The 26352-nt window shown below is 34.4% G+C and overlaps 1 protein-coding gene and 1 long non-coding RNA gene across 7 annotated transcripts; one reads left to right on the top strand and one right to left on the bottom strand.

Moving 5' to 3' along the window:
• Positions 1-7495: 7495 nt before the first annotated feature.
• LOC129924624 (uncharacterized) lies at positions 7496-17033 on the top strand. The gene is made up of 2 exons (XR_008776638.1): positions 7496-7819; positions 16792-17033. It is a non-coding gene; the product is annotated as an uncharacterized LOC129924624 (long non-coding RNA).
• LOC106057559 (rho GTPase-activating protein 25-like) lies at positions 7841-24985 on the bottom strand. 6 transcript variants are annotated; one of them, XM_013214806.2, is made up of 7 exons: positions 24895-24985; positions 19835-20106; positions 19633-19728; positions 18779-18908; positions 17798-18110; positions 16808-16972; positions 7841-16296 (listed from the first exon to the last, which is right to left on the bottom strand). In XM_013214806.2, the coding sequence occupies exons 2-7, from the start codon at positions 20070-20072 to the stop codon at positions 15373-15375; spliced, it is 1866 nt and encodes a 621-aa protein (XP_013070260.2). In that variant the 5' UTR covers positions 20073-20106; positions 24895-24985; the 3' UTR covers positions 7841-15372. The 6 variants fall into 6 exon arrangements, with proteins under 6 accessions (XP_013070260.2, XP_055876795.1, XP_055876799.1 ...); XM_056020820.1 differs by having other exon boundaries at positions 24809-24944; XM_056020824.1 differs by having other exon boundaries at positions 24891-24912.
• Between the last annotated feature and the right edge of the window lie 1367 nt (positions 24986-26352).

The following is a 26352-nucleotide window of genomic DNA, read 5'->3' as shown; positions in this document are numbered from 1 at the left end:
GCCTTGGACCGTCTGTCACGCTTTTCATAAAATAATTTGGGCGGGACGGCCATTGTCCCGCTTTCATAAAAGTCGATCAATGTCACGCTTTTAAAATCTTTCTTAATCTTTTAAACTAGTAACTTTAAAGTTATCACCATTAGGCGTTTTCTTCTTGGTCCTTATTTCATGTTCACTGCTTAGCAAACTCCTGTGTTAGAGGCATGAGTAGTGCTTTTACTTTGCAGCATCCTGCCTTCATACCAGAAACTGACCTCATCTCGTTTTCTTTCAACTTTTGGCGTGTTGTTATTTTCTACATGTTTCTGACTGATTCTGTGAATCAATACCAGCATACAGTATTCCTTGGTTTGGCTTTCTTTTCTGTTCAAGTCGATGTCATAAGAACAGATTTAAAAGGGCACGAAAAATGTCTCGATGACAGTTGTCACACATGTGGATAAAACCAAACATCTCACAGTAAGCCTGCATTAAGGTAGCCTACTTCTCCAACTTTTAAATAGTGGTATGATTCATCAATTCGCAGTTGCTAAAGGCATTTATAATACAGTTTTCCATGCAGGCTCTTGAAGTCTTGGCGGATTGATTGAGAAATACATTTTAAAAAATGAAAAGGTTCCTCCTCAACGCTTGAATGACGTGAGTTGATAAGAAAACGTGATGCAGCAGCGACAATCGTCAACTTTTATGAACATTATGCCGAGTACCGGGTATTTGAAGAGAGAGAATCGGCCTATCCTTTCAGATGGATCTACAAAAAGAGGATCTATCTTGGAAAACGTTTCAGAAAGACTGCAATTATTTAAATTATTAATGCTGCTGGTAAAGTCATTGACAAAAAACAAACCCCATTTGGGCAAATGTAGGAGACAAACATACATAAAAAAAGCTAAGAAGATTCTAGAAATAAAAAATCACCCTTTGGGTCAGGATTTTGTGATTTTACCATCACAATAAGATACAAGACACCGATAGCAAAGACAGACACAAAAACTCTTTTGTTCCCGTGGCAATCAAATCTTTAAATAGAAACAATATCATATAGCCTAAACTTTTCACATGTAAATTATGAGTCTGGTGTGACTGCACATTTTGTTTTTTTATAGTTATAATGTTTTGTTTGGTGTAATGCACAAATTGTAAGACAAATTTCCTTACGGACAATAATGATTTTTAGCGGCCCCCGAAAGGGGAAAAGACGCTATTAGTTTTGTGCGAAATGTCTGTCCGTCTGTCCGTCTGTCCGTCCGTCCCGTTTAGATCTCGTAAACTAGAAGAGATATTGAAAATCCGACTTCACAATATTTGAGACCATTCAAAGTTCTGATGCAACGGCTCCTTTTTTTTTTCCTGAAAGCGAAAATTCTAATTTTTAAAATCAATTATGCAAGCAGTTTTTTATAAGAAAAAGCTAATTATTATGCATTATATGTTAGACCTAATTTAAGACGAATAGTAATCTTATAAACATCATTTTCGTGTAATTTTATTCTATATATCGAAAATATATATTTTTTTTTTTTTTTTTGAGGATTCGAATATGAGATTGAGCCTTTTCAAAACAATTAACTTATTTAGTTCGAACCGAGGGTCCCGGGTTCGAATCCTGGTGAAGACTGGGATTTTCAACTTCTGAGTCTACCCAGCTCTAATGGGTACCTGACATTAGTTGGGGAAAAGCAAAGGCGGTTGGTATTTGTGCTGGCTACATGACACCTTCGTTAACCGTAGGCCACAAAAACAGATGAACTTTACATCATCTGCCCTATAGACCACAAATTAGTTAGGCCAGGTTCACATCTAACTTTACATTCACTCTCACGTATCTTTTGATCTGCGGGACGGTTGGGGCACTACACAAGATCTGTTAACCTTCTTTCTCCATTCTTATCTCTCATTTGTCTTTGATATAATTTCATTCGGATTTTCTTTCTGAAAATATTGAAGCCTGCCTGGGTGGACCACTTCGGGGGCCGATTTTAAGTTTGTGTTTCCACACAAACTGTCTTTGTAACCTTGTTATTATTAATATTATTATTGTGTGTAAATTGTGTGTGTACTTGATGTATTGTACTAATGTCTAGGTTGATGTAATGTTACTTGAAAAAATCTACATTGTGTTATTATAAGATTTGTACCAGACAGACAGAGTGAGTTAATATAAGCTTTGTAAAAAAAATATTGAAAAGTTATTATAGCTGTATACCATGCACTCCTCCGTCGGCCACATTGTATTCATGTTTGGTAGAGAGGGAACGGAGACAGGGGTGAGTTTAACCACCGAGACATAGAATGATAGGTCTAAAGATCTGAGCTAGAGTGGAGACTTACACGTCTGTGAAAGGCTAAAATAATCAAGGAGTATTCTCGGGCACTTTCTGGTTCCTGTATACAGGGATGCATAAACCGCCAATTAACTTCTAAGGGTGTGTCATAATTATCAGAAGGCCACGACCCGGAGCCGACGTTATCTAACTATTGAGTAGGAAACATCTGTGTGTACGGCCGTGATTTCGCACGAGCCGATAAATACTAATTAGCAAGGGACGATCCCATGATGCAGTTTTGTGCAAAGCTACGGCAAGAGTGGCAAAAATGGGTGGTCGTCTGGTATGTCCTTTTAATTTCTAGGAAGTCTGCAACATGACACGTATCCTTGTTTATTTCCTACGTCACACATATTTGAGTAGGCCACACAATTGTATTAGATAGAAGGCCTATCTTATACCGTGGTAATATTTGTTAACAAGATCTTTGTAGGCGTATTTGTAGGTATGAGAAGAGATCCCTGGGTGCGCACATAGGAAACCCTATTTCGCATATACAAATAAGTGCGCCTATTCACCCCCCTCCGCCTGTTACTCTGCCTTCTTAAAATCACTAACAATTCTTTCAGATGAAAGAAACAATAAGACCTACTGTAAAAATATGACCCAGTTGTTATTACGTTGTTAATCTAATGCGCTTTTTTTTTTTGTAATAATGAAAAGAGCTGAATTATAAAAATCGTCAGATATAAGTGATTCGTGGTTCCTAACGGTCCCAATCAAAGCGGTATTAGACCCGCTCCGGTATATCTGTAAAATCACTAAAATGCCACAAAAAATCAGTTAAGAAAATCTTTTTTTTTTTAATTTATTCTGCTAGCATTGCCTCCATTTTAGTTTCTAGAGACTGAACTAGATCTATTGGCCAATGTAAAAACGGAAACAGATGACTTCTTAAATCACTCCCGCCATTACTCTTGTTCTATCTTATCTTCATTAAGAAGTCTTGGAATGTTAGCTGGTGATTTAGTATTGCCTATTAACTTCATTTTCTAAACAAGATTTGTGAGAATTTAGAAGGAAAAAGAACTAGTTTATTGCTAAATTAACTGCATTTAAAATGTGTACCATCAAAAAAAATTATATAATAAGCAATGAAATCTATGTCTGACAATGTTTAACAAGGGAGAAGTTTATTGAAGACTATTTTAGATATATGTAACATTACAATTATATAATAGTACCATGTGACCGAGTCTCGCTCGTTTGAATAATTTGTTGAGGAAATGTATTTACTTATTTTGGATCGGGTAAAGACTCCCAATTCGAAAAGTTGCTTTCGTGTTCTTTTAGATATAAATGTCAATGTACATGGCGATCAGAAAATAAAGTCTCTTAAGTCCCCATACATAACACACTGGTATGAACAGTACAGAGGGACTTCTCATGGTCCGACAGTTACGCTGGAGAAAGCACTATCCCGTATGGGGGACGAGCGTTTCCAAAAGTCAGTCTTTTTTTGTGAGCTGAAAGGTGGTAGACGTAACAGAGATGTCCCACAGAAACGCTTTAAAGGCCAGCTTAGGCACCAACTTGCTTTAACTGACATAGAAGAAAGAGGGTATTTGACTGCAGGCGGCTTCAGAACGAGATAGCTGGAGATTAGTTTAAAGGCCGCGGGATACACAAAAGAAAATCTACTGCTAAGGACAGACGTAGACGACGAAAAGAGAATCTAAATCGACCACCGGCATATAGGCCTTATGGTTATGTTTGCGTTGGATGTGGCAAACTATGTGGGTCGCAGCTGGTGCTGCGTAGCCACGTAAAATACTTCCCTCCCCCTTAATCATCGGACTCGAAGACAGTTGGCCTCCTTCAGTCGTAGAACGACTATGGTTCATCTCAGAGCACACTTCCTCATGTGGCTGTGGAGCTCTATTTTGGAGAGACACTTCTGTCCACAAATAGCGCAGGTTAAGATGGCATTCGCTTCGGTGGTAGAGGAGCTGGCCATTTTTCGCATTGCACGTTTTTCTTCCAGGGCTGAGGCCCATGTTCTTTCGCTGTCCATAGCGTTCTTGGTCACTGTCTCTCTCCATCTGGTGCGGTCTAGAGCTGTCTTCCCAATGGTCAGTATTGATGTTCACTGATTTGAGGTCCCGTTTTATTACATCTATGTAACGGAGGTGGGGGCGACCAGTTTTTCTTGAGTCAGTCGAGAGTTGTCCGTAGATGATGACTTTCGGGATGCGATTGTCCTCCATCCGGCAAACATGTCCAAGCCAGCGCAAGCGGCGTTGTCTGAGGGCTGTAAAGATGCTGGGAATACCTGCTCGCGCAAGGATCTCAGTATTGCACTCTTTTTCTTTCCAAGGCTTGTATAAAGGCATCAAGGAAACCTTCTTCCAGATCCCCCCCCCCCCCACCATAGAGATTGGACTGTAGCGCTCTGTTAATGCTAAAAGCATGAAAGTTGCACTATTCAAAAAGTACAGCGCAATTCATAAATATTCATAACTTTTTATTTGTGATGCATCTTCGATTCGTACCCTTTGCATTCATTCATAATATAAAATAATATTTAAGGGATCTAGCATCCTTCAGCACAAGCTTTACCATAAGCCGAGAAAAATGTCTGGCCTATGTGAGGAGCATTTACATGTAGGCTTAAATAGCAATTCGGAGGCAGCAAATGGTCTTTATCTTTTAGTTTGTCATTCAACTCCGTCTCTTTGTACTAGGCCAATGAGTAAGTTCTTATCACCCTGTCTTTCTAAAAGATTTGTGAGATGGTACCAAGCAATGTATTTTTTTTTTCTGTCTTATCTTCAAGAACAGAGAGCGAGGCCAAAAGGCCGAATAACCGCGGTCATTTCATTTTCCTTTATGTAGGCTACCATCTCTACCGTCGATGGTCCGCCATTAGGAAAATAACTCCTTTGAGGAAGATGGTGGATAGTGACTTTTAGAAGATACTTTCATCCCCATCATGTGCTAACCCTTAACCCTAACCATAACCCATGACATTGGTGATTACATTATCTCTTAATTGATAAGGCGGGCGCGATTAATGAATGGCATGCGTTTTAAGTCATTACAACAAAATAATATCAAGAATGGCGTCGATTCTGAAGATTAAGGATGAGTGCAGTATTTCACATGACAACAAAACCCCAGTTGCAACCTGCATATTTTGCCACATCTAATGCAGACTTCGTCGTTGTCCACGGGAGATCTGCTTTAAGTTCTTTTCGTCGTCTGCGCCTGTCTTGGGCAAGACCCAAATGCGTGTGTCCCGCAAGATTCGTGAGAACTCTCCAGCTGAACATGGTTATAAGTGAGGTAGTCTTGCCAGCATATGCCCATTATGGATCGAAGGCTCCTTTGATGGAATCGTTCGAGGAGCCCTGGATGCTTCCTTTAGAGCCTATAAAAGTGTGGTGAGAGCCACTGTTTTTTGTAGGCAAAAGAATAAGAGTTTCTCCAAAAGTGTGTTAAAAATCGTATTTTTAACATAGAAATATTTAACTTGAAAGAAAAGTCTGCAAGAAAAATAGAAATGATTGGTGATTATTGTTTTAACATTCTTTAACATTACCGCTATACCAGACAATGTCATACTTTAGGCTACATAGGACATCAGATGACAACATATAGAGAATTTTAGAATCCACGAAGTAACAAAAAAAAACAAGGTTACAAAGACAGTTTGTGAGGTAAAACAAAACTCAAAATCGGCCTCCGAAGTGGTCCACCCAGGCAGTTAAAAAGGCAGGATTCAATATTTTCAGAAAGAATATCAGATTGAAATTCTAACAAAGGCTAATGACAGAGAAGAATGGAGAAAGAAGGTTAACAGATCCTGTGTGGTGCCCCAACGGTCTAGCAGACCAAGGGTGAAGGTGAAGCTAAATGTGAACCTGGCCTAACGGATGTCATATAATGAGTATCTAATTGATATAATTGTATATAATGATTATCAAATTGATATAATTGTTTTGCAAAGGGTCAATCTCTTATTCAAAGTCTCAAGAAAAAAAATTACCGAAAAAAAAAAATTCCTTTAATTAAGTGCCCAATGGATGTATATGCGCGCTGCAGTCCACGTGATAATATGAAAAACTACTTATTAATTGTTGTTTTAAATTATGTTCCACTTATATTTAATAGATTTTTTCTTTTTTTTTTTTTTAAATAATAAACATTTTTTTGAGTGTAAATGTAATAGTTAGTACGACAGAAATAAACTAACCTAGCAATACATTTGTAAAAACGGAAATATTTTTTTTTTTTAACAAAAAATCTAAAACCGTTAGCATAAATCTGTTACAAATATGGTAAATAGTAATTTCCCTTACTAACTGGCCTCTTGTGTTTGATGTTATTAATATTGAATAGTTGTAAGAATGGTGTATTTTTATTTTAAAAAACTGCTTGAAAAGTTGATTTTAAAAAATTAAATTTTTCGCTTTTAAAAAAACAAAAAAAAAAAAAAAAAAGTTGCATCAGACCTTTGAATGGACTAAAATATCACGATGTCGGATTTTCAATATCTTTTCTAATTTACGAGATCCAAACGGGACGGACGGACGGACAGACAAACCACACAAAACTAATAGCGTCTTTTCCCCTTTCGGGGGCCGCTAAAAAGTCGTCTTATTGTGTTGCACAGTCATGTTACAAATCGACAAAGCTACCAACGCCTTTGGTTCATTTCCAAGACTTAAAATGGCGCGTGTCCTTAGCAATTTTGGTACACTTTTTACTCCAAACAAATAGAGGGTGGTGGGATCTGTTTATTATGTTAGCAAGATATCGCACAGAAACAATGACTTTATGATGGGCTCAACCGCTAGATAACGTTGACTTGAAATGGTGTCTAAAACGCCTAGTTAACTGGTTAATTCTACTTCATTATCAGGCACATGACTGAAGTGGCCAGATTTCTCTTACATAACTTGCAATCACAACAAACACTTTGCTTCTTGTTGTTGTTTTTTTCCCTTCTTTTTGTGTGTTTTCTTAGTTCCCACGCGTAGCCAAGAAAACTATCGTACTGGTCTATGGAGTTAAGTATGGTTGACATTGTACAGGTATAGGCTAAGGTTCACAACAGATTTGTAGAAGGTTCAATAGCTCACAGGAAATAGTTGTAGTGACCTTCCAACTGATAGTAAAAGTTGTATTGTCTCCCTTGCGCTCACGCCTGGTCTGCTTACGTTGTAGGTCAAGTGGCAGACGTCAGTTTGTAGTAGATGGAATTACACCCAGAATTATTTTTTTTTAAGGTCGAGATAACTTGAAGTACTCTTGAGCAATGATATAAACTAGAGATCTCACTGGATGTACATTAAACCAAGATAAAGGAGGCTGGGTTCAAAGTTTGGCTTGGATTACTACAGTGACCTTAGAGAAAGTGTCTTCTCTGTCAACTTGATTACATTCCATGTAATATTGACATTTTCATTTCGGTACAACAGAACAAAGAAATAATTCTAAAAAGAGAAGTCTTGTAGAGCAAAGTCCACATAAACATAAAGACACACAAGGTAATAACAAAACAATACCAATTAGTTGCAGAAATGTATTGCAGTATTGTAGTACTTTCAGATTAAGGCATGCATAGATTCTGTTTACAAATACTTCTGACCCCCTAAACATCTCAGAAATGAAAAAAAAAAAGCATGTCTGTGTACATGATCTTTCCCATCTTCCAGTGTACACTCATACATGATAGAATAACACAATTTAAGAACTGACCTATATATAAATGATCTTAAATGTCTGAATCAAATAGAGCAGGACTGTGATAACAAATTACAACACAATGCAATTATGTAGTGTAACAATTACAGATACAAACATCAACTAGGCTAACTTAGGCATTACTCAAATTTGTAAAAAAAAAAAAAAAAAAAAAAAAAAAAACAATATATAAATATTTTATATCTGCAGTTATTCTTAAAGATAGCCTTATTGTTCTGTTCTATTCTATTATTTGCTGCCTTGGGGGAAAAAAAACGAGTATATTCAATCCTTGTTTAAATACAAACATCAGATTCTATTGGGAATGACTTAATGAGTGAGCAAGATGGGAAAACGTTTGACACATTTTCCTGTCAGTATTTTCGATTGTTTTGGTAGATGAAGACAATGAAGTCATTATAAGGTTTTAACTCAAAAAGTTCTATTATTAAACGGACTTGAAATGTATTTTTAAATTGGGACACAATGTAGAATATATATTTATGATGGTCAAATTAATATTATATTATGCTATGTTGTTATAAAAAAATGATATATGTTTCTACAATTCATCTTATTTAGCTTGCAAACTTTTCATGGGTTAAGGGTGGATGGACACAGATATCAAAAACAACTTTAACAATATTCCTAGAAATTTTACTCTTTATGCATATCTTTAGGTAAAAATTACTAGCTAATTGGCCACACAGGAAAAACTCTGGTTAGACTTGTTATAATTTTTCAGAATATAATCATCCTAAAATTAAATTAGGTCAGGAGATCTATTTTTTTGACCAGTTAACGGATATTCCCCTATTCTCGCTTATATTCCCTAAAGAGTTAAATAGACAAATAGACATTCAGGAACATTTTGTGCCTTGTCATACGTAAAAATAATTAGCTGGACCAAACAAGAATTTTGTAGACCATAGCTCAAAGTAGATCCAATACTGTAGTCTAGACTACTGTCTTTTTGTTTCCAGGTCTGCATCTATATCACATTGGTGAAACCAGGACTTTTGTTCAATGTGGGGCAAAAAATTTTCCTTTTTTATCTCTTATTCATTAGTTATTAAGAGCAAAGTAATCGACCTTACAAAAAGTCATCAGCTTCATAAAGGAAGAATAGTCTTTTTAAAAAAAGTATTTTTCTATTTTACTAGTTAATCACAAACACCATGGATAATTAAAGATTTCTTTGTATTTTAACATTAAATTAGTTACACAGTTAAAAAATTGCAGGATCTAGTTAATATTTTATCCGAACAATTTTTTAAAAAGTTAACTTTAAAAAAATTAAATTAAAATACAATTCTTGAACAATCATGTTTACATGGAACAATATCAACTTATTGTAAAACCACAACTAAATCTAGACCATAGACCAAACTAAAACATGAACAAATCTCTACTAGTATACGAGAGACAACATCCAAAAGGTAAAGTAATAATCCTGAAGAAAAACTAACACCAATACATAAGTGTGTGTGTGGTCCTACATTCAGTTGAACATGCCATGCCAGTATGACTATATAGTTACATATAAATGATGTGCTTCTAAATGTGACACTGGCTATTAGCATGTTGATTGTTGTTCTGAACACAGCATGCGGTGAAGAAACAGCAGAAAGAAAGGGAAAGCATTATACCAATACAAATGTTAAACAGCTACATTCTTTTTTTTTCTATTTTAGTGTCTCACGGTAGAGTCTATATATTAAAAAAAAAAATTTTAAAAAGAGGGAACAAAATTTTTTAAAATGCAACCGAATAAGTGTGAGTCATATAATCAATTATGGCTACAGCTATAACATTAATTTTATTTGCTGTGAATAATGAACTATCTTAACAACAAACAGACAGATATACAAACACATTTTACAGAACTGCAACCTTCTGCTTCTGTTGTTTTTTTAAACATTTTTAAATGTATTTCTTTAATTATTATTAAATAAATATATAGAATACATAGGCCCACATATTTTGATCTAGCACAGCCCAAATTAATCATGCAATACACCCAGCAATGTGTGAGTATTAAACATTTAACTTACAAAAAGGCCCATACAAATCAAAGTATCCCAAACATCAAATTTTACAGCAATAAAAAAAAAACATATTTAAGACTCTTTACAGAAACTAGCAATAAATTTAGTTCATGCAAAGTCTAATAGAAAGGTTAAAAATTTGTTCTAAATCTAGAAATTTAAGTAACTAAGTCATATACATATTGCGTAGTGATAATTTAGCAAGCCATCCTTTGTAAATACAAATACTTTATGTACATATTAGAACAGTCATTTCAAGATTTATATTTTAAAATAATGCTGTCAGTTGTAACAACAAATAACTGTACTATGAGTAAGATTTATAGAGTTTTTAATAAATTTTATAATGTACATATGTATATTATGATACTGAAACTTGTAAGTATTTAAAAGTGTATACATAAAAACATATTTTAAAACCCTATGGATGAAAGACTAATTAAAACTACAACTAGAACTTGTACATCATTTATTGGATCCCTGATACAAAATGATCTTAAGGCAGCAGAACAAAATTTAGTAACTTTAAAAAAAAATGTTTCACTTCTAGTGTTGTATCTCAGTAACACTGCCAGTCAAGGACTTTTTTCAATTCCCTTATGTTAACGAAATGGAATTTTGGAAACATTTTACTTTCCATTTATCATTTTTTTAAATAATTTCACCACCAGATAAATTATGTGTACAAATTATACATTACATATTAATTTAAAATAAACAAGAAAACAATTATCATTTTGACAAACCAATAGAATAGAAAAAAGGAATTCTTAGCTAATTAGACAAATCAGTTATCTAGTTGCAGAAGCTGCACATATTTAGTGATATAAAATGTAGCAAACAGTTTAATATACTGTACGAGGAGATAACAAAGAAACAAACTTGCGTTTCTTTTGTCAGTAAAACAGAAATGTCTTGAAGGTAAACATGGATGGTTTCATTTGTGCTTGTTTAGTGTAACGTTGGTTCTGTTTTTTGGTCTCAGAACTGGCCAGCAAGATATCAGTAAAATAATGGCATGAAAAAAAGGTAACAAAATAGTTGAAGGATACTAAATCAAAGCTGATGTGTTCATGTAAACAATGATACAATCAAACAGATACAAAAAAAAAGTCAGTTTTACATCAAAGATAATAAAAAATTAATTTTCAAACCAATAGAAAACAAAAGAAATTAGCAATTACATGGGTGCAAATAGTAATTCACATTTTAATACAACAATGGTGTGTAGATTAGTATAAAATGGTTCTTAGAAAATAATTATTGGTCTATACAAATAACTGATGAAAATAAGTTATGTTGAGCAAAGCATACTTGTCTTTGTTTCCATGTACACCAATGAAACATCTTTGTTAGCTAGTCATTCATTCAAGTCTTTGTTTCCATGTACACCAATGTATACAGCTTTGTTAGCTAGTCATTCATTCAAGTCTTTGTTTCCATGTACACCAATGTATACAGCTTTGTTAGCTAGTCATTCATTCAAGTCTTTGTTTCCATGTACACCAATGAATACAGCTTTGTTAGCTAGTCATTCATTCAAGTAGTAAATAGAAATGCAGTTAGTCACAGAGCAGAAAGGGAAGCACTAGCACTAGCTGCTACCATGCTAGCAAATCATCCAAGTTCCCCTCACAGTCAGATTGTCTTTCTAACAGACGCAAAAACAACCCTCCAAAGCCTGCAAAACTCTGATTCCCCTTATATTAAAAACCTCAGAACAGCACTCACAAAACTCAACCACAACAGCAAAAAAACTGTCATTCAATGGATACCAGCTCACATACAACTAGCAGGAAACGAGAAGGCTGACACACTCGCCAAGAGTGGGAGAACAAACTCACAAGTAAACTCTGCTCTCTATCCAGAAGAAATGAAGAAATTAATTGTAGATAAAATAAATGAGAAATGGACGAGCTCCCATCCAAATCACAAGAAAGATGATGCTTACTATAAGCTATCCCAACAAGACCAACGTCTAATCTTTCGACTCAGGACCGGACACAACAGAATGCGACAACACATGTTCCGGAAGCTCAAAATTGGAACCAGTGAAATCTGCCCATGTGGAGTATCACCAGAAAATGCCGACCACGTCCTCCAAAACTGCTCTCTCTACCAAGAGGCCTGTATAAGACATTGGCCCCAAATCACCCCAATAGAAAGAAAACTGTATGGAGAGCTCCCTGATTTGGAAACCACTGCGCAGTTCATCTCATGTATTGGTCTAGTCATATGAACACTCCAACATAACAATGAGAACGATGAAGAAGAAGAAGAATTCATTCAAGTCTTTGTTTCCATGTACACCAATGAATACAGCTTTGATTGCTAGTCATTCATTCAAGTCTTTGTTTCCATGTACACCAATGAATACAGCTTTGTTACTAGTCATTCATTCAAGTAGTAAATAGAAATGCAGTTAGGCAACTATATCAATCTTTATGCTAGCTGCAAGGATTAATGGGTGTCATTCCATTCCATAGGGACTACAAGGGATGAATGGAAATAAGACCTGCAATACTTTTGACACCACAATAAGGTTTTACTTCTAATTAATGCATGTGCAGTTGGAAATAGAAATATTGTGCTTCAAATCAGAGTTATCATAAGGATAATTAAAAAAAAAAAAAGATCCATTTTCAGACCTTGTGATCTATGGGGCAGATGAAAAAAAAGTAAGAATGCAATAACCCTAATGGAAATTTTGTTTTGACGTTATATATATTTTATATTCTGATGAAAACAGGTGGTGGTCTGAATGAGGGATGGGGAAAAGGAATCATTAATTGGAATGTATCAATATTTGTTAGCAGTTATAATTTTCAGGTTGTTGTTTTTTTTTTGTTTTATATAAGAAAAAAAAACCTAATTGAACACAGGGCAATCAATGTACATTAAAATTGAGCAGACACAATGAATAAACTCTAACAAAATACATCAACTGAAACACTCAATGTCATGTATAGCTTAATAGACATTAAAAAATATTCTAACATAATACAAACAATGAAAAAAGCTTAATACACTATTGAAACAATTCAAATCTCCCAAATGGTTTCTCAAGCTTTGAAAAAAAATCAATAACATTGATTCATTATAAATGCCACAATAAGTATTTTTATTACAATTACTTTTATTAGCTTGTAATCATTGGTCTTCATGGGTGGAAACTGGGTGCAAAAGGATTTTGAAAATAGCTCTAACAATTTTGCTATTTGAAAGTTAATGTGTATCTTTGGGAAAACGATTACTAGCTGACTGGTCATACAGTGAAAACTCTGCTTCGACCATTATCAATTTTCAAAATATAATCCTCTTAAAAATAAATTTAACAAATTTAATATCTTTCAATGGGAATATCCACAATCATCTCAAATGTTGCTTTGTATTCAGTGAGGAGTTTAATAAATAAACTTTGGTAGATGTACATTTTGCACCTATCCTATGTAGAAATAAACTAAACTGTTAGTAGAAGAACTTGATTGTGCAAGCTCACTGTAAAGATTCCTTGCAAAAATAAAGCATTTTAATAAATAAATAGAATGAGAATTTATAGACACCATCAGCTTTATAAAGGAGGAAATTATTTATTTTTTTATTTAATAGCTAGGCATGATTTTAAAATCTTATTTTACCCAAATTTTAGACATCTAACTAAAAATAAACATGAAATATGTAAGACAAGCCACACATTTGTTTGAACTAGAGGAAATTGAGTATTAAAATTCTAAGTTAAGGCACAATTAAAAATTGTTTTAAAAGAAAACATTATGTACATATTTAACAATAGGAACATTACTATACATCAAGTTTCATTTCAAGTCAAATAGATTTTATGTGCTGAAATGAATTTATATAGTAGAAATACTGTCTACATTTTTTTCCCACAAAGTCAACAGTACAATATGCTGGCCAGACAAGATCGCAAAAGAGGAACTGTGGCAAAGAAAAAAGCAGCAGCCCCTTGAATAGATATCCTTCAGAGACGCTGGACATGAATAAGCCACACCCTTTGCACGCCTGCATCCAAGATACAAGACAAACCCTCACCTGAACCCCAAGAAAAGAGGAAGAGGGGACATCCTAGAAATACACAGTGCTGAGATTTGGAAGCAGGTGTCAAGCAGATGTGCAAGACAGTTGGAGAGACTTGCCCAGAACCGGGAAGCTGGTTGGTGGCATAAGCCCCAAACAGAATCACAGGCAGAGATTAGAATATTTTAAATATATGTATACTTATAAGAATACAAACAGATTTGTATGAATTAAATTTTGTGGGGAAAAATGTGGTATACTTAAACATGCTTCTGGAAGACCAAAAGTAACTATTGCACCTAATTCAAGCATGATAAAATTGATGGTGAAATGAATTTTCAAAACATATTTGTTATTGAGAGAGAGGTGACAGAATGGTTGACAAAAATAAAAATAACCTGCAGATTTATTGTGCAAAGCATGCAGGATGTTCCGATTGAAAGCAACCCTTGAAAATTTTGTTTAAATAGGAAAAGTCAAATAGTACATTACAAGAATGTCCTTAGTGTATGCAAAGAATACAACATAACAGTCCCAAATTTGCCAATGAACTCTGTAACACATAATTATAAGTAATTTCATAATGGACGTATAGACCTTCAAATTTCACTGTAGCCCAGTAGGTTTTTAATAATGTACCCATACACAATTTAAAATATTTTTTTGCTTTTGCCTTTCTGCTTGGATGAAATCTCTGTTGGAACTTCATGGATGTGAAATAAATGCCCACTACTACATGGCATATCTATTGAACAATTGAACAATACCCACTACTACAGCTTCTCTCTATTAAAAGTAAAGTGCCCCTTTCAAACCTTGCGATCTATTTTAGCAATGTTAACTACATGTGCCTGTAAATTACATTTTTAAATGATCAGCCCAGTGTGGAGCAACATGTATTTAGGTGCAGTTAAAAATTTAATCGAATTAATTTTGTTTGTTTTATGATGTAGCCTGAATAAGAATTTTCAGAATGAAAAACTATACTGTACAACAATTACAAATTTGTAATAAGTGTACATTAAATTCAAATAACTCATTTGTTATAGGGTTAATTTATTAATTTTCAAAATTTTGTTTTTGCAGATGTTATACTTTATCTAAGAGTTAAGTTTTTTTAAATGAAAAAATGTAAACAAAAATATAAATACACAAAATATTCTTGAGGGTTTAAAACAGATACATTGTATGCATGTAGAAAACTGGATTTACAATGTTTTTAAATTGCAAAGTCATTCCTGACACTTGTTAAAATGTATAAAAACAAGTAATCACAAAACACCATACTTCATTTCATACAAATGTAATCTTTCTTTTAGCTTCATATTCTCTGCTATGGCAGCAGCACAGGCTTGCCTCTGAGCCTCTAAGTTTGTCTCCAACTCCATCTGATGACAGTTATACTCATTCTGCATGGTATCAATCCTATGCTCATATCTCTCCTTCATGACCACAAGTTGGTCTTTCAGAGCATTGACCTGCTTCTTGCTCTTATCCCTCTGGATAGATAACTCTTCTTTCAGGACACTGACCTGCAGCCTCAGATCTGAATGACTAGGACCTAATTTACCATTACCGTTGGCCTCATGGGATGCTGTGTCGTCACTAAATCCTCTGTTCATTACGGCCAAAGAGCCTTTAGAGTTGGAAGTTATTACTTCTTGTTCTGACACTTTTTCTTCACTTGAATCTGGTGGAAGAATTGTGCCTCTGGTGCCTTGAACTGTTAGTGAAATATCATTAACCAGCTGGTAAGCCCCACTTGGTTTAACTTTTTCACTAGCAAATCTGTTCCTCTGTAACCTGGATTTTCTCTTTGGTGGAACAGGGGGATCATTGCTAGGAGAGACTGGGCTTATTTGACTGTTGCCTGTCTCAGATGAATCAGAGAGGCTTAAATGTAAGGTTCGCTTAATCTCTAATAAGTCTGATGAAGAGTTAAAAAAGACATTCCTAGAAGTGACAGCAGTGCTTTCCTCTTGAATGTTTAAAGAAATCATAGAGCTCTTACAGCTATCAGGGGTTACTGGACTTGCTAAAGAAAAATCCACTCCTTCCAGTTCTTTCAGAGCTTTAGGGATTACATTGTTTGGGGAGAGCAGCTGGGCATCAATGTGACGTGACATACGAAGAAGATCCTCTGTAGGGACAACATTCCCAACTTCCCCTTTGTCACTGTATTCAAGCTTAAAGATCTGATTAAAAAATAGAAATAATTCCAGCATTTTAAACATTGTCAAAAAATGGTAGGAGAGTTGTATTTAATAAAAGCTTTAAGAAATGTGTTTAAGAATATGTTAGCATTCTCTGTGTCGATCGAAAGGGCTGTAGAAAACAACAAAGCATTTTACCCATTTTTAATTGGTCTAATCAAAAGAATTACTTGAATGAAAGTATTTTCATGTACGATCCATACATTTAACAACTGACTTTTATTGTTTAACTGGATGTTCTTAAAATTAAAATCAGGAAGTAAAACTGAGGATATTCAAACAATAGTATTTTATAATGAAATCTGTACTGTTGAATGACAAACAATGTAAACAAGAAAATTTTGTGCAAGCTTCAAATTGACAGTAAAAAAAAAAGTATATTTTAAAAACTATTTTCCCTTTTCATTTTCAATATGTTTAAGTGAGAAGAAACAAACATTTAAAATAAACAAAATTATCATCTTTCTCTCATCACAGCCCACTACATACTTACAATGGGAAAATACTCCAAAAGCATGAAGACAAGATTCTGACCCAGGTCTGCTGTACACATAAGAAGATGTGAGTTCTCCTTGTCTATGTGGCGAATAAGATTGTAACCAAAAACTGTTCCAATGCTCATCATTGACATTTTGTTTATGGGCTCACGTAACCCAACCTGTGATATAAAAAGAATCAACATGATCAATTTGGCCTTTAATGCTAAATTACAAATTATATTCACTTGTTTCTCTTCAGGATAATTCTGGGGTTTAAATTTGATTAAAAAGCCTGACCTGGAAGGCTAAATATTTCTATCAGGTACTAAATCGTAAGTTAGATAAAATGATTAAATGGAGCGTAACAAAAATTACAACTTATAATTGTGGCTACAAGCCATCATGTAAATTAAAATTTACTGGGTGTTCTGTTGTTGTGTGGTTTTCATGTTGTGTTTCTAGATTTGGGTCTAGTGACACAAGCACTGTAGCATGAAGTGGGTCCATTTTACAGTTCTGATTTCGAATATTGAATGATCTAATTACACATTAAGATGCAAAAAGATTTCTTCTAATATAAATAAATTAAATAAATAAATTCACAGGAAAAATACTTTAAAATACAACAAGCTACCATTCTGACCCTAAATTACACATGTAGAATTAAGATGCAAAAAGAATTCTTCTAATATAGATAAATTAAATGAATAAATCCACAGTGAAAATACTTTAAATACAACAAGTTACCACTCTTCCCCATAAAATACCTTAAATAGATTAGATGTAAAAAAAAAAGGTCAACAATCTAGAGCATAAAGAAAAATTAAACTTTCATTTCCCATTACACCCCTGAGCTATTTCAGAAAAAATCTTTTTGGTGCTGATGTCATGGAAAGCTTACTTATTAACAGCAAAGTGAAACATCTTAGTTATTGTCTCTAAGTATAATTCCTTAGTAAAATGTCAACATATCTGAAAAATATTTATATAGATGAAATTATTACCTCTCTCAGAAAACGACAGACATATTTGAGTATAATATAGTTATCTTTTGGTATGCTTTTCATTCCCTCTGCCAGCTCAGAGACACACTTATCTCTTGTCTCATAATCAGTTGCCTCCATAAATTTCATGGCTATATTCATAAACTTTTGAAAGAAGCGGCAAGGAATAATGGAATCTGGCAGATCCCTCAAGAATGTCTTGAGCACTGATGCCACAACATGCACATCAACATTTTCATCCTCAAGCTTGATTTTCTCTCCCTTATCAAAACGAAGAATAATTTCTTTAATTGCAGACTGCCGACCTGGTAACCTAACAAAAAAAAAAAAGAAAAACAATTGTTACATAAAAAATAATACCACAACACTGTTTAGTGTCTCCAAATATATGTTATTGAAACAGCAAAGAAAAAAATTGCATAATTTAATTCATAGCAAATAATATACCTGTGTATGTCTCTGTGTGTTTTGTGTATGCAAAGAAAAACCTGATTGTAAACATTTCCAGAGGGAGATTGAGATGAAATCTACATAGTTTTCCTTAATCAGGTAACAATTTTGTAATATAAATTAATAAAGTAATCATTGGCATTGAGAAATGATATTGTTTCAAAACAAATGTGTGACAACATAAGAGAAATGATGCAATGAGCAATTAATTGTCTTGCACTTCAATGTGATAATTAAGACTTATTTGTAATTGTTTATTCTATACTTCAAAGAAGATAAAGGAACAAAGGCAATGAAATTGTAACTTGACCTTTAATTAGTTTATACATAATGTGTAATTCATAAAGAATGGTAGTTTCTACAAATACATTAATTCAAAGTAATAAAATGTATTGAAAGAAAAGAATGTGTTTAAATCAAAAGCTATTAACTGTTGCTGATCCACACAAATCTGAGTGTCAGGTAATACTGATTACTATATCAAAACATACTCAAAAAATCAATCTTATTTACAGTACTTTATTTCTTTACCTAAATATTCCTTCTGCTTCAAGGCCATATTTGTAAAGAAACTCAACACATTCATCAACAATGTATGGAATGATCCGATTCTCACGCCGCTCATACATCAAAATTTCTTCTAATGACTGACTAAACAAGGCTGCAGATTTAAAAAAAAAAAAAAAGCAATGGCAATGTGACAGCTTAAAGTGTAAGAAGACAAGTTCAGTTGATACATATACAACTCTCTTTTTTTTTTAATTCAGACTTTTCTTCAGAAATGAAAATTTGTATCACCATGGTTCAAACATTTTACAGGTCAACAGAAGATTATGTCTAAAACTTTGTACCATTATGATTCAGTACAAAACAAATTTCACATGCCCAGATAGCCACCCTTATCTTTGTTCATATTTATTTCTGATTTAATACTAATGAACTTGTTTTCTTAATTCAGGTAACTTGTTTCCTACTTTGAAAGCACTTGGAAAAAAAAAAAGAAAAGGTTAAGATGTTGTAGTCAGGCCTTAATTAAGTTTTCTTATTCTTATTTTAAAAAGCATTTATAAATGGAAGAGCTTATGGTTATCCATAGTTACAAAGCAGGAAAGGTGCCTTCATTCTATTTAAAATATTTTTTTTAAACCAAAATTCTTTTTTTTTTGGTCAATGAAAAAGAGTTGGAATGTATTAATTCTTTTTGAAAATAGTAATTTCAAGTACCTACCGGTAATGCATAAATAAAAATGGAATTTCATCCAGGCATTGAAACTATTTTTACATTGATGTTAGCATTTTTTACAGGGCAAAAATATAATAAGAATTATTTATAGACATCAAATTTTGTGAAAAATGTGTCTTAACAAAACATGTCTACACATTACCTCCTCCTTTGTTGGCATAAAGTGCCTTTTTCAATGCACGAGTCCATACCTTCTTCAATTCTTCACTGTCTGCACATAATGATATTTCATTTTGACCTGTAAAAATAAATCAACTTATCAAATAAAAGGTTATATAAAATAAAAGCAGTTTGGAAGGCAATCATAAAATCAAAACTAGTATCAAAAAGCAAAAACAACATACCACAAACTATATCAAACTGGTAGCGTCTAGGTTCTACAGAATTAGGGTCTGGTCCAGGTTCAGTTATTGTCTGATCTTCTAGAGAGATGCAGTCTGAGTGCTTCTTGTCATCTTCTTTCAGGTAAAAAAAAAGAAATTTGTCTGACAAAATGCACCATCGTCGAGACCATGAATTCATTCGTCCTCCCTTACGCTTCAGCCATCCTCGCAAAGGCTTATCTTTGGGGTAGTAAGTCATTTCTAGAAATCTGATTAACTAGTTTCCATTGCTCCTGAGATAACAAAAAAAATATATATATATATGTAAAAAATATAAATAAGAAGCTTAAAGATTGTAATAATAAAAACAATTAGGCTACAAAAAAGTTTAACTAGATCTAGAGATCCAGATCCAATCATACCTTTACCGACTAAGTACTAGTCTAAATAGATCTCATATCTATGTAACTATACAGTAACTAACTAACTACCTAACTATCTAAATTATTATATCACAATAAATCTTTTTCTCTTAGCATAATCTAGATTTTAGATCTAGTTTAGAAGTCTATGACTTAGACTTATTTAAGTTATTAATATTAGTCTAGGACCAGTCACTACATTATTAGGTAATAAACTAAGGTAGACTAGAGTAGAAGAACTATTTATGTCTATATTAATATACTATATAATTATATAATTATAGATTAGATCTAGAATCTACTAAAAATTTAGATCTAGTCATCTAGACAAGATGTCTAGAAAAGAATCTACATTTTAGTAGTCTATATAGTAGATTTTTAGACTTAAGGCGGGGCGGACTGGCTATATGGGCATCTGGGCAAATGCATGGTGCGCCAGCACCCAAATGGGCCGGTGCTGTCTATGAATGTGACACTTTGAATGGCAATAAGTACTGAAAATCTGATTGACATTCTTTTACCTTTCAAAAAATAATTGTTTAGAATTTACTGTGTAATATTAAACACATACTCTCATAATAATAGAATCACATAGAATCTAGATCTATATTCATATACAAGATCTGTTTAAGTTACATTACTGTGAACATACGTGGCCCACTCGGGACAATCTATAACGTGGGGATACCGTAAGTCAAAGTTTGGCCATAGCCGTGAGAAATATGAGCCAACAAGACTGAGACCTATCCTGTACTGCGCTATAAAAACTTTTTTTTCTATTTTTTGGATTGTAGCCAGAGCATGATGAAAACTCAGCCTGCTCAGTGGGTGGTGTTAGCACTCCCTGATGGGCCAAGAAGTCTGCAATGGTGTTGCCAGTCACACCTATGTGACCCGGTACCCATTGCATTATTACAGGAGTAACAATAACATTGATTTATGTTGTGTGAAGCCATGATGACAGTGTCGATATTGGGGGGCATGGTTCAGGGCTTTGCAAAGCCTGTAGTACAGGTTTTGAGTCAGTGACCACAACAATCTGTGTTGGCCCCAAATGTCCCTTGCTGGGTTGAGAGTCAATTACTTTTAAGGCTTCACAGATTGCCATGGCCTCCGCATCAGATCTGCAAACACTACAACATGGTCTAAAGATTTTAACCGAGTCTGAGCCAAGAAACTTGATGTAGGCTCCATAGCCTGCTCTTCAAGAGTCTTTCAATGCCGACCCATCAGTATATGCAAAAATGGCACTGGGCTTGAATGCTCCAGTACTTTAATTTGAAGGTCGATTGATGAATGTCTTAGCTTAGTGGCATTAGGATCTACTACAGGGTTCATAGCCAATTTCATGAATGATTTTCCAGGTATTTTCCAGGTTTTCAAGGTAGAGTTTTAGATTTTCAAGGTATGCATCGCATCATAGCAAGCAATATATATGTATATATATTTACATACATATAACATAAATATGTAAAAAGAACAATATATATATATATATATATATATATATAAATATTAAATTAAAAAACCCACATTAAAATGTATGCTGATAAGTTGAAATCATACCTCCACAAAAAAAAAAAAAAATAATTCATCTCTAGTCACACTCTAGTGTTTCCTAAGCATTTCAATGCAACTTTTTAATACATTAGAAAACACACACAAGCTTGCACTACAGAAGAATAACTTTTTAAAAATATGAGATGTAATTCAGCTAAAACTGTTGCAATCTGAAGTTGGAAATTTTCTTAAATTGACATAGATTTGTAAAAATAAAAGTTCATTCTTACTATAGCAGTTGACTTGCTTTCCATCTGTTTTAAGTAAATTACAACCAAAATAACTCTACTGGCTTTTCTACAGCTGTGTGCGAAATATTTTTGTTAAATCTACAGTAGATCTAGACTCTAATTTAAGTCACTAAATTCGCGGACTTTTCACAGCTGTGAGAGAATTATCTTCACTCTATTCTATTGGATTAGCATAAATTAAGTCTAGATCTAAGTCTAAGTCATTAAATTCGCTGACTTTTTTCGAATTATCTTCACTGAATCACCGTAAATCTAGTCCCTAAAATTCGCAGACTTTTCACTGAGTCTACCGTAAATCTAGAGTCTAGATCTAAGTCACTAAATTCGCGGACTTTTCACGGCTGTGAGAGAATTATTTTCAATGAATCTACCGTAAATCTAGAGTCTAGATCTGTCACTAAATTCGCTGACTTTTCACGGCTGTCACTGCTTCTACAGTCTAGATCTAATTAAGTCACTAAATTGGCGGACTTTTCACGGCTGTGTGTGAATTATCTTCACTGAATCTATCGTAGATTTAGACTCTATAGATTCTAACTCAATGTCACTAAACTTCGCGGACTTTTAACGGCTGTGAGAGAATTATCTTCACTAGATTCTAGTGATTTAGCGTAAATCTAGAATCTAGCGTATTTCTAGAGCAATCTAGACATTAGATGTACCTGTATCTAGATCCTTAAATTAACTAAAATTCACAGAGTTTTCAGGTTAAGCGCGAATTATCTTCACTAGATCTAACTTAGATCTAAATCTAGATACTATTTTTAGCTAGATGAGAAGGATGGACCGTGAGAAGACTCAAAAGTAAAGTACCGGTAGCAATTATTCTTAAACACTGATCATAATCTCCAAATACAAAATCTAATAAAATACTCAGAAAGACACAAAGATAAGATGATATACGGACTTTCCACGCGAAGTCACTCTTACTGTTACAACAAGAAAATTTTCTGCGAGGGAGGGCCCGGAGGGGTGTAGCCTTCACATTAGGCTGCTAATTGCTCTAGTTATAGACAACAGTCACTACAGACTAGATCTAGCGCGTCTTCAGTCGTAACAGTGAAAGGAAAATAGTGCTAAGTGAAATGCTTGCTTGAGCCAAGGTCGTTTTCAATCACGAGGTCGCGCTGGGTGAAAGGCGGTGTAGACGCGTCGTCACTGGTCAGCTCAATGTAACCGGGAAAAAAACGAAAATAAACACTCAAGGTCCAGTTTTAAAATTCAATGTTTTTTCACCGTTTTTTACGAAATTCAAGGCTTTTTAAAGGCCTTGAATTTAATATGAAATTCAAGGTGTTTTCCAGGTTTTCAAGGTGGCTACGAACCCTGCTACTAGTTTCAAGGGTATGTCTGGGGTCGTTGGATGACACCAAGGGGGAAGGCGATGAAAACATTAAATGTTTTGTCTGTTGGTGGAGAGGCCAGCTTTATCAGATTGTCTAGTAACATGATGCATAAAAAAATGCATTTTGATATGGCTTCTGCAACTCCAACCATCCACTAGTTTTCTAGCTGGGAGGTATTCATCCAGCCTTTTATACTGCTAAAAGCAAGTCAGTATTGACCTTTCCCTCCTAAGAGGGATAGTGCTCTCTGACCTCCTCGTGGTGTCCTCTGGTAACTGGAGTTAAGTTCATCCCCCTTGCTCTCTGAGTGCTGCGGATTAAACCCTGCCTATACGAGTGAGTGGCTGAATAAACCAGTCTTTGATAGTTTTATACATCCATTGTTAATGTCTGGACTGTCTTCACTGCTCACTCTAAGGAGCAACCCAAATCTCCTCCCCCTGAAGAACCCCATACTTATGTTGAGAGTAATACTTTCATAGAGTTGGGCAACTTTTTTTCCATTTGTTTTAGGGCTATATATTACATTTTATATTTTAGTTTTCCAGTTAGTATCCAAGGAACATTTTATGCCAAGTTTTATTGAGATTGATCTTTGATATTCATTCGGGATATAGTCCGATATACGTACATCTTACTTTCTGCTTTATATGTTAGATCATGCTAGATCTATACACATACAATTATTATAATTAATAAGTTCTATAAATAAGCCAATAACTTTAACTGAGTGAAAAAGATAAGGCTAAGGCATAACGAAGATATTAATATTATATAGAAGATTCTAAAATCTAAGATTTTATAAATTAAAAAATAGGATTATAGAATTTACTAGTAGTAGTATTTCTAGAATCTAGATGAGCCTAGATTCCTAGATCTAGATTTAAGTCCTAAGTCTAACTCTAACTCAGTAACTGTTGAGGTCCTAAGACTAAGTAAGTTAAGACAAGAGTAACTTGAGTAAGTTAAGAGTAAGACAAACCTACAAAAGTCTTTTAGGCTTAGGAAGTTAGGTAGTCATAGTCTTTTACTTTAGGCATTTTTAGCTGAACTATAGATCTAGATCTAATTATAAGTGACTCTATTAGCTTCTAGGACTAGATCTACTAGTTCAACTAGTTGAGTAGATGATAGATCAGTGATTGACTTGAGTGAATAAAAATGAGAATTTCTAGTGATAGTGACGTCTAGGTCTAGCCTAGTCAGATCAGATCAGTCATAGTCATTCTGATCATAATCATAAATCATGGATTCATGCAATTGAATAATAATTAGTAAATTTTAATTACCCTGCTAGCTTAAATTTAAATTATTGAGTCTAGAATCTCAGATTTTATCTATCATATATTTTTTTATTGGTCATAGATCTATATACTAATATACTATATAGCTCTATATCTAGATTCTAGATCTTACACATCAACTTCACAGAACTAGACTAGAGAGTAGTCTAGATAAATCTAGATCTAGCTCTAAAGTAGTGGACTATTAGGTATACCGACTATTAAATAGATCTGGACTAGGTAGGTAGCATTATATTTGTTGCAGTATACACAGTATTACTTCCGTTTCCTACTGCTTTACTTCAGTTCCACACCCACAGAGCTGACCTATATAGAAATAGAAAAATCAGGAGCTGGCGACCCTAATGCATTTTGCTGCACCTTGGCAAAACCGTTTGATTGTCAAAAAAGCTGAGCCGAAGGCTCTTCGAGCTCTAGGCATGTAAGCCTGCTTGAACAACCGTTCTGTCTGGAAGAGACTCAAGTCAATGCCTATGTAAAGCATTGCTATTTCCGATATATCTGGCACTCCGGGAGCATGGACTAAAATGCATGGCTGAAGGCCGAGTACACCGGGAACCATTTTCCTATGTTGTACCAAGCTAACCGTGCAGGACTCGCCATTAGTGTAACGGTCCCTTGAAGAATTGAAGAATGGATTATCGACAATGCAATGGGAAAGCTCTCGCATTCTCTTGGACACAGGAGTTTTGTTTTGCTATTCATTTAGCCTAATCACTTCCTCTAGCGATCGTTTCCACCTGAGTGCCACGTTGAGGCAGAATAGCGTACCCGTAGTTGTTTTTTTTTCTCCCCTTGTCGTTTCTAACATGCAACAAGCATAATATATTTGTAAAACAGATGGTATACATTTATATTTCGATTTGGAAAATAAAGAGACATTACTCAGATTCAATTACTATCAAACGAATTATATGACGATCGCCGAGCGTCAATTAAATAAAATACAAAGTGGAGTGACATAAGAACAAATGTTGCCAGAGGATACATAGGGCTCTTTTAGTGAGTGTAACAATATTGTTTGAAGATTGACATGTTTTTCTGTAGGTAGTTACTTATTATATATATATTATATGTATATATAGCTGTTATCCTGGATGTGGCAAAATGTGTAGGTCACAGCTGGAGATGCGTAGTGACGTGAAATAGGCCTATTGCATTCCTCATTAATCTTCGAACTCGAAGACAAGCCTTACAGTGGCGTAGCATCCGTGGTGCGAAGGGATTCAATGAACCAGGGCCCACGACCATTTAGGGGCCCACACCCGATGGTGTAACAACCATGGGACCAGGGCCGGATTTACCTCTATGCAACATAAGCTCTAGCTTAAGACCTCCAAGAAATATTTTGCATTTATACACAATATTTGGATCTTTATGGGCCCCCATATCTCAAATAGCTGAAGGCCTTTTTAACTCTAAATACGGCACTGCATGGCGCGTAGGGGTTTCATATCGCCTGGTCCCATGACTAGCGATCAATATTGGCCTGCCCTACACTGCAATTTTGTAAGAAAAAAAATAGTTAAAAAATTAAAAAGTTTCCTTAAAATATTCTGAAAGTCTTATCAAACTTTATATTAATTTCAAAACATTAACCCGTGTTTTCACCCAGAGTCAGTGTAAGGAACTGCTTTCATTAAGTTTGTTGTAATG

This window comes from Biomphalaria glabrata, chromosome 2, assembly GCF_947242115.1.
Source record: "Biomphalaria glabrata chromosome 2, xgBioGlab47.1, whole genome shotgun sequence".
NCBI lineage: Eukaryota > Metazoa > Mollusca > Gastropoda > Planorbidae > Biomphalaria > Biomphalaria glabrata.
Note: the sequence above shows the minus strand (reverse complement) of the source record. Positions and strands in the feature narration are given on the sequence as shown.

Coding starts and splice junctions, on each gene's coding strand:
- LOC106057559 (XM_013214806.2), bottom strand. CDS start 20,072: ATGACTTACTACCCCAAAGATAAGCCTTTGCGAGGATGGCTGAAGCGT. Junction 18,111..18,778: donor GAAGCAGAAGGAATATTTAG/GTAAAGAAATAA, acceptor TTTTTTTGTTAG/GTTACCAGGTCGGCAGTCTG. Junction 16,973..17,797: donor TCTGTCGTTTTCTGAGAGAG/GTAATAATTTCA, acceptor TTTATATCACAG/GTTGGGTTACGTGAGCCCAT.